This window comes from Enoplosus armatus, chromosome 1, assembly GCF_043641665.1.
Source record: "Enoplosus armatus isolate fEnoArm2 chromosome 1, fEnoArm2.hap1, whole genome shotgun sequence".
NCBI lineage: Eukaryota > Metazoa > Chordata > Actinopteri > Centrarchiformes > Enoplosidae > Enoplosus > Enoplosus armatus.
Genome location: NC_092180.1, coordinates 2,445,124 through 2,453,879, shown reverse-complemented (window position 1 = coordinate 2,453,879; position 8,756 = coordinate 2,445,124). Strand labels below are relative to the sequence as shown.

The 8,756-nt window shown below is 40.8% G+C and overlaps 1 protein-coding gene across 1 annotated transcript; it reads left to right on the top strand.

Annotated features, from left to right (window-relative positions):
- The first annotated feature begins 4,370 nt into the window (after window positions 1–4,370).
- Window positions 4,371–6,993, top strand: LOC139282819 (G2/mitotic-specific cyclin-B2-like). Its single transcript, XM_070902710.1, has 8 exons — window positions 4,371–4,397; window positions 4,609–4,722; window positions 4,910–5,203; window positions 5,283–5,441; window positions 5,516–5,752; window positions 6,093–6,233; window positions 6,317–6,427; window positions 6,506–6,993. The coding sequence occupies exons 1-8, from the start codon at window positions 4,371–4,373 to the stop codon at window positions 6,614–6,616; spliced, it is 1,194 nt and encodes a 397-aa protein (XP_070758811.1). The 3' UTR covers window positions 6,617–6,993.
- The last annotated feature ends 1,763 nt before the right edge of the window (window positions 6,994–8,756 follow it).

Here is an 8,756-nt window from a genome sequence, read left to right as displayed (position 1 = left end):
TCTGTTGACCTAAAACAAATCTCTGTTATTCACTCAAGTTGTTTTCATTAAGTTTCTAGTGTAATTTGAGTTTTTATGAATACAAATTACATTGATTAAGCAGAAGTTTACTCACCCAGTCCATTTCTCTGGCATGTAATCTGCATACTGTGCTCCATGTAACCTGCAGGAATCTGCCCTCATGTCCTCATGTTGTTTCTGAATAATTCGGCCGGATCATAAGTGAAAAACGAGAGTTTGTTTTACGTTCAACCATTCCTTCAAGTGAATGCACTTGTTATATTCATAATGGACATGGATATTGTAGAAAGTGTACAGTATGGTGACTATCCCCTCTGTCTCATAGGCAGGTTTTTATTGAACTTTTGGTTTTTGTCTCATAGTTTGTAATTTTTGTGTGGCAAACCATGCTGAGCGTACAGCGTGGTGGTTGGTCCAGAGGCATTATAAGATCAGTCAGTCAGTTCATTTGGATTCAGGTGCCATGTTCTCATTATCCCAGTAGTTTTCCTGGTAAAGTACCACTTGAATTTCAGCTATTCATTAATTATCAGCGTTATTTACTGTGTAAGTTAATCATGTGTCTCTCTGTAGAGTTCAGTCATACAATGTTAAACCTTTAAGCAAATCTGTGCTATCATGTTATTCACCCGAACATCGTAGGAAGAGCAGAATTTACAGTTTTATGTATATTATGGATTTAACATGCACCAAAGTCAAATTAACGTGTTGTTGACCACTGACACCAACGTCTCACATGAAAGATGAAAAATCATGAAGTGTTAGCAGTAACAATATGCATGTGGAACTACAGTTGTAATGGAGTTGGCACAGTTATTTTCCTGTTAATTGACTCCCTGCAGTTTATTTGGAGCGCTGTAAATAAATTAAGTTAATTAAGCTGCAGAATTGCAAGAAATAAAAGCACACAATGTTTTATAATCAGTTTGATTACAGTTGAAAATGACAGAATAAATGGACCAGTGTTTTTGTTTTTGGACCTGCTGTATAATGTTAACATGGCACACATGGTAGTTCAACCCTTACAAACACCTGAGAAGGCAAATCAAACCAAACCCATATATAAAGGCTACCTATATGCTTTTTAAATAAAAAGTAATGTACAGAAAGACTGGCTTATGTCCCTCAGCTGAATTATGACATTTGTTTTTATCTCAAGTCCAGTCTCACTCTTTATTTACCTAATCAGATTTTTGGAAGCAAGTTAACAAATATCCATCGACACTAGAGTTTGGGGAGGAAAATCACATTGTCTGAAATATTCTTACTAGCTTAGAGTCATGTATTCTTTTCTCTATGGTGCTACTTTTATTTCCTTACCATCTGTTTGAATTTCTGTCCTGTGTAACTCTTTATTGGTAGGTGGTGGCAGCATTAACTTCAACAGGCCCAAATTCTGTAGAAATGCACATTTTACATCAGTAATACACCTTTTATCAGTTGTGTCTGTAGCCTATTTAAGTTGTGTTTTTGTTTTTAAAGTTTTATTTTCTTTACAGGAGCTTATACTTTTTAGTTTTGTAGTTTGCAAAAAAGATTCCTGTCTATCCAACAGCATTAGGTGCCTTAAAGAGCTTTTTGACACATTTACACCAAATTTGTCACTCGACTAATCAATGAAAAGTGAAAATGCAAAGCCATCTGCTCCCCCCTTGAAATATGGAAGCACTTCAACACAAGTCCACCCTCAGTCCTTCTGTATATTATTTTATTTTTGTTGTGTGGAAGTAAACGAACTGTCCAATAGATCAAGGGATCAACTGAGATTGAATGTTAACCCACTTTTCCTGTGTTAATATGTACTGTTCATATCACCAGCAGCTAATCGCCGTTCTGAACCTGGCTCAGTCTGTCCTTTCCCTTCGTCGGACGTCTCCATCCTACACTGTAAACTGTTCCAGGTGTACCGTCTGTGTGGTCTTTGTCCAATAGACAGCTGTCAAGATTTCCAATTGATTCAAAAAGTAAAAGAAAAAAAAAAAAGCAAAACAAATGTGAATAGTTTGCGGACATTTTAGCGTGTTGCGTGGGTAGTGGGAAACGTGTAAAGAGAATTAAAAATGGGCAGTGCATATATTGTCCAATATGTAAATCATGTGAACACATCTTGTACTTATTTAACAGTTTTGAATACTTGAAAACTATATAAAGTTTCTTTGTGATTCTTGTTTCCTGAGCATGTTTTGAGGTCGGCTGGATGTTGACGTCAAAGTTTTGTTATGTTTCTGTCGTCATCACAGAATATGTACTGTTCATTCGTGTCATTGAAGAAGTCGGTGCATCTTACAGATACGGCTTTAGTTATGTTCTATATTTTTCGTATTGTCAACAAATCCAATGAAAAGACCAAAAGCAACAGTGTGTTCTCAGTTTGTGGCGCTCAGGCCCAAACCCATTGGTTCTCAGTGAACACATGAATCTTAAATATATAGTTTAATTTCTTTTAAAGGTAGAACAGCTGCTCGCTGTAGTTTTTAGCAAAAGATACTCAAACGGGAGGAAATAGTGCATTTGGGGCAGCAGGACGGCGTAAACGTGTTCATGGTGATGAAGGAACATGTCACCCAGTGCGACAGTGTGGCCCATTGATGTGGTGTTAATAGTTTTTGGACAACAAGGAATAAGATAAATCATTTTAATAAGAATAAGAAAAATATGGAATAATACCAGCTGTATCCTTTAAATTCTGTTTGTCAGGAAAAAGAAAGCAGAGAACTCACCCGTAGCTTCAGTTTTTAGAAAGCAAGAGTCTCCTGTTCAGTTTAACCAGACAGGGCTAAAAAAATTAAAGATGAGAGTTGCAAATTATGTTTTGAACGAGGTTTTATGGGCCATCTCTCATAGATTTACCGTGAGCTATCTTAAAGCTGCTCGATAGTTTTGTATTAACGATGGATCAAATTGACTGTGTGATGTGAAAGGAGTCACTTGGAGGGACAAACACAGAATCATCACCTGATTCTGCAGCTCTGCAGAGTATTTTGTCTTTCAGCTCAATGTTTTGGTTTTATGGCAACATCACTGTTTTTGATTCACTCTCTTTGTCCTCATCTGTGTTGTTTCCAGACGCAGCAGGCAGCTGTTTTTAGTAAAAGAGCTCTGATAAACTCACTGTTGGCTACCTGTCCAGCACCAACCAGCAGACAGACACAGTTAGAGACTAGTCAGGGGACACAGTGGAGCGTTACGCAGCTAAAGAGCCCCATTTGTGACTGGGTCATGTAGACTTCAGCACAAACCTAAATACAAATGTTGTATTTTGATTTGTTACTGGGCAAAGATTTGCTTCTTCAAAGTGTTTTTTTTCCCCTGATCCTGCAGGTGTTTGCTGTCTGCGCAGGACAAGAACATCTTTCCCCAGATGTTCACACATTTCTGTGGCATTTTACAGCAACAGGCTGCTCAGCTTTTTTAAGCTACAGCACCACAAACACCGCCCTGCTGTACGGGCAGTTTGCTGTGACCACAGGGACCTTCGGTGGAAATAATCGATTTAAATGTTAGTTGGCCGACTAACTAGCTAGGTTGGGTTGTGAGTTTAAGATTATAACTCAGCATCAAAGTGAAGAGACTGTTAGCTAACATTAGCTTGATGATACAGAGCTACCTGGGCAGCATTTTGATTCTCATGACATACAACTCTGTGATCATCAACAAGACGAGAGAAAGACTTTCTCTGTGACTGCTCTAGCCAACAGGAGCTAGCTAACAATGCTAACACTGGCTCTTCACTTTGATGAGTAATATTATATAGTAAATTCACATAGTTAGCCTTGTTAAACTGAGGTTTAAATACTAAAGAGGTTTAGTTCCTGTGTTTGTGTACCATGTAGAGGCAGGGGGGCATGTGATTGGCTGAAAGGTGAGTGTGCGGTGACATCACATACATTATGAAATGAAAAGACTTTTAAATAAGGATATTTTCATAGTTATATCCAAAAAAAATGATGTATTATGTTTGTTATTAAGAATAATAAAATAATTATGTAAATAAAACTTTCATAATAATTAGAGGAATTTTAGATTTTGACAAAAAATTCACAAATTGTTGTTAATTTATATATTTTAGACAATATTATTATTTCATATTGCCATAGTGACAAACAATATTTTAAGACTATTATTTCCCAAATTTAAATATCACTAAACCTGTACCTTCGGCTGTCAGCCAATCAGGAGCGTCCTCCCAAAGCTGTATCCAATCAGATTTGACGGAGCGCTATTTGAAAGCGGCTCGTCTCCGTGTTGTTTACCTGCAGAAGTCGGTGTTCACGGGTCTTGTCGGTAACTTGTGCTGCTAGCTGCTAAAATAACTCGCCGTGTCGTTTCTTTAAGTCACGACGTTAAACATGTCTTCTGTGGAAGTTCGTGCTGTGGTGAGAAAACTGAAGTTATTTATGTTTTTCTGCGTTAAGTTGTCGGTGAAGCGGATGCTATTAGCTTCGCTAGCTAGCATCGTTAGCTAACATTACCCTGTGCTGCCTGCTTGGCTTCCTGTTCGCCTGTGCTTTTATAATGTAAATTAACGCCAGGCAGCATTTCTTAAGCTTCTGTAAGTTTTTAAGATTGCGTGTCCTTTTCTTTTAGCAGCTCTCAGCCGCAGAAAACCCGGTGAAGATGAGTAAAAGCACAGCAGCAGGTCTCAGGAGAGCTGCTCTCGGAGAGATCACCAACTTTCCTGCAGCAGCAGTCAACACAAAGGTAACATTACTGTGGTTTATGTGGTGTCCACTGAAGGGAGAGAGCTGCAGTCGGACTGAAGTAACTCAGTTTGACCTTCTTCTTAAATACACATTTAAACATGTCGCATTTTTCAACTCTAACAAGCCTTTCAGCCCAAAAGTCAAACACACATTTCTGACAAACTGCATTTGACTTGTTTCCTCAGAGGACGGGACGAGCCAAAGCATCAGCCAAACCGTCTTGTGCCCAAAAAGCTAAACCCACTGCGGTCCAGGTGGTGCATCCGGTAGTCCAGGTCCAAGCACCTGCAGATCCTCTCCCCCCAGTCTCAGAGGAGCCGGCTGACGTGTCCATGAAGGAGGATGAGGAGGAGCAGCTGTGCCAGGCCTTCTCTGAGGCGCTGCTCACTGTGCAGGACGTTGACGAGGAGGACGCGGACCTGCCGCAGCTCTGCTCACAATATGTCAAAGATATCTATAACTATCTACGCGTCCTGGAGGTAATTTATTCCCTCCATCAGCCAGACTCTCTGCTCTCAGCCTGCATGGGTTTGTGTTCATCACGGTCTGTTTCCACAGGTGCAGCAGGCTGTACGAGCCAACTACATGCAGGGTTATGAAATCACTGAACGCATGCGAGCTCTTCTGATCGACTGGCTGGTCCAGGTTCACTCCAGGTTCCAGCTGCTGCAGGAGACTCTGTACCTCACAGTTGCCATCCTGGATCGTTTTCTCCAGGTAAGAACTGTCTAAACTGTCTTTTCTCTTTGTGTTTTGTGAGCGGACTGAAACGGTCTCATGCTGTGCTGCAGGTCCAGCCGGTCTCTCGCAGAAAGCTGCAGCTTGTTGGTGTGACCGCCATGTTGGTGGCCTGTAAATATGAGGAGATGTACGCTCCAGAGGTCGGAGACTTCGCCTACATCACAGACAACGCGTTTACCAAGTCTCAGATTCTGGAGATGGAGCAGGTGGTTTTGAGGACCATCAACTTTCAGCTTGGACGTCCTCTTCCATTACACTTCCTCAGACGGGCTTCCAAGGTGGCTAATGTGAGTTCTGGCAATAGATTTGAATGAATCCTGTTCAGAATTACATTGATCGATGTGCAAAGGAAGAACTACAGTATCTGATCAGTTTGACCTGGTTGCATAAAGACGAGCAGCTTGAGCTGGAAAAGCTTAAATTTCTGTCTCCAGTTGCAGTGAATACATCTGTGTGCAAACATCTCTTCTGACATGAACGTGCGCTCAATTCAGGTCCAGGACTGGACAAATGAATGTGTACACAAGTGTTTCAGACTGGTTTGAATGTTGAGCTTTCGATAAGAGGATTTGTAAAATGTCAGCGTGTCCAGAGTTCTCAGCAGGCTGGATGTTGTTTCTGTCTCAGTCTGATGTAGAGAGACACACTCTGGCCAAGTATCTGATGGAGTTGACCCTCGTAGACTACGACATGGTGCACTATCGGCCCTCTGAGATCGCCGCTGCTTCCCTGTGTCTCTCCCAGCTGCTGCTTGACGGGCTGCCGTGGGTGAGTCTGCTGGAGAACCAGCCACTGGTTTAATGGGTGTAATTCTCTGCTGCTTCAGTAGTTTGACTGGTTTTCCTCCTCAGTCTCCTACACAGGAGCACTACTCGACTTATGACGAGGCCCACCTGAAGCCAATCATGCAGCACATCGCCAAAAATGTTGTGACGGTAAATGGCGGGAAAACAAAGTTCCAGGTGAGTTGGCTGACGCAAAGCACAAGAGCTCATGATGTTGTTGAGCACACATTAAACTTTAAATTTGTTCCTCTGCAGGCCGTCAAGAACAAATACTCGAGCAGCAAGCTGATGAAGATCAGCCTCATTCCTCAGCTGCAGTCAACAATCATCAAGAACATGGCGGCTGCTCTACTCAACAATCCTTGAGGGGGAGCTTCTACATTTCATTGGGACTTTTCACTTGCACTTTATTTTAGATTGCTTGAAACTTTACTGGTTTTTAATAAAATGTTTTTATAATTTGATCCAAGCTTTGGTTTGTTCAGAAATCAGTGATGTCTTTGTGGTACGAGATTTTAGATTTTACTCCAGTGCACCTGATGTTTAGCTGCCTGTGGCTAGTGAAGTGCCTGGTTTTCACCCCCCCCCTCTTGGGAGTGGAATGAGGACTGAAAGTGAATGAGGGTGTTTGGAGCAGAAATCTGTAGAGCTTCACAAAAGTGCCTTGTCTGGGTTTTTCCAATATTTTCTGATTGAAATCTTTCGTGGATATGAATGTCTTCATGTGATGTATGTAAACATCAACGCTGCGTCTTTCATATTCATGAGTTTCTAATGTTTCCCCATATTGTGCAGTCATGCACCTGCAGGTGGTGGAATAAATTTCATGGTGTCTTTGAAATATCTTCTGTGTGCAAATTTAACTTTAGCTCGGCATGTCATTTACCAAACTTGTCTTTGAAAGGGTTGGGGGTTATTTTTTGTGACAAACCGTTTTTTGTTTTTTTTTTCTCTCCGGGTAATACAGTCTGTCCATACAGGTGCCCATAAGTGTTGTAGTGATTACAGGTAACAATGCACCTTTACCTGCAGCTATATTTGGACTCCATAACTCCTGGACTCAGATGAGGCGACACCAGGTGAGTGAGAATACTTGAGAGGAAGACCTCTCTGATCGCAACTGGACCATTAACAACGGACAGATGCAGACAAACCACTGGTTATCCCTTTGGAGGGCCCTGACCCCGAGGTTGGGAATCACTGGACTAAACTAGCTAACTGTATATAAAGCAGTTAAACCAGCTAACTATATGTAAAGCAGTTAAACCAGCTAACTGTATATAAAGCAGTTAAACTAGCTAACTGTATATAAAGTAGTTAAACTAGCTAACTGTATATAAAGCAGTTAAACCAGCTAACTATATAAAGTAGTTAATCTAGCTAACTGTATATAAAGCAGTTAATCTAGCTAACTGTATAAAGCAGTTAAACTAGCTAACTGTATATAAAGCAGTTAATCTAGCTAACTGTATATAAAGCAGTTAAACTAGCTAACTGTATATAAAGCAGTTAAACCAGCTAACTATATAAAGCAGTTAATCTAGCTAACTGTATATAAAGCAGTTAAACCAGCTAACTATATAAAGTAGTTAATCTAGCTAACTGTATAAAGCAGTTAATCTAGCTAACTGTATATAAAGCAGTTAAACCAGCTAACTATATAAAGTAGTTAATCTAGCTAACTGTGTATAAAGTAGTTAATCTAGCTAACTGTATATAAAGTAGTTAATCTAGCTAACTGTGTATAAAGCAGTTAATCTAGCTAACTGTATATAAAGCAGTTAAACTAGCTAACTGTATATAAAGCAGTTAAACCAGCTAACTATATAAAGTAGTTAATCTAGCTAACTGTATAAAGCAGTTAAACTAGCTAACTGTATATAAACTAGTTAATCTAGCTAACTGTGTATAAAGCAGTTAATCTAGCTAACTGTATATAAAGTAGTTCAAACAGTAAAATGCTGCTCTATTATTAATCCATCAGTATTAATAAACTAATCAGTCACAGTCACATTTTACTGCAGAATGAGTACTTTTACTTTTGATACTTGTGTATGACACCCTCTGACCTCAGAGCCAGTGGAGGACCCGTCAGGAGGAGCAGCAGAGGAGGGACCCCTCCCCGCTGGACGGACCCCTCTCCCCGGAGGACCAGACATGAAACACAGACCCCGAACATGTGACGTTTGTTTCTGTAGAAAAACAGAAATCAGGCCACTGGGATGCGACGTGACTCCAGTGAGAGAAGAAATCCTAGCTGTGAGTCTGAGGTCAGAGGTCACCAGCTCACACAGCGTCATTAATCCCGAGCGTCACTCATCTGTTATAAAACCATGTGAAGTCCAGCGATCCGCCGTCCCTTCAGTCCCTCGCTTTGTTAAACACAATCAGACGGTTGGCTCTGCTGGGACGGCGAGTCTGTACGCTCATCACAGTCCCGGCTGCAGAATAACACCATTTATTACAGGCTCATGTCCCCTCACAGGCTGGACTGACTGTACGAGCT

Bases quoted from the DNA above. Each gene is read 5' to 3' on its own strand.
- LOC139282819 (XM_070902710.1), top strand. From the start codon at position 4,371: ATGTCTTCTGTGGAAGTTCGTGCTGTG. The intron at 4,723-4,909 runs GTAACATTACTG...TTGTTTCCTCAG, and splicing joins CAGCAGCAGTCAACACAAAG to AGGACGGGACGAGCCAAAGC. The intron at 6,428-6,505 runs GTGAGTTGGCTG...GTTCCTCTGCAG, and splicing joins GCGGGAAAACAAAGTTCCAG to GCCGTCAAGAACAAATACTC.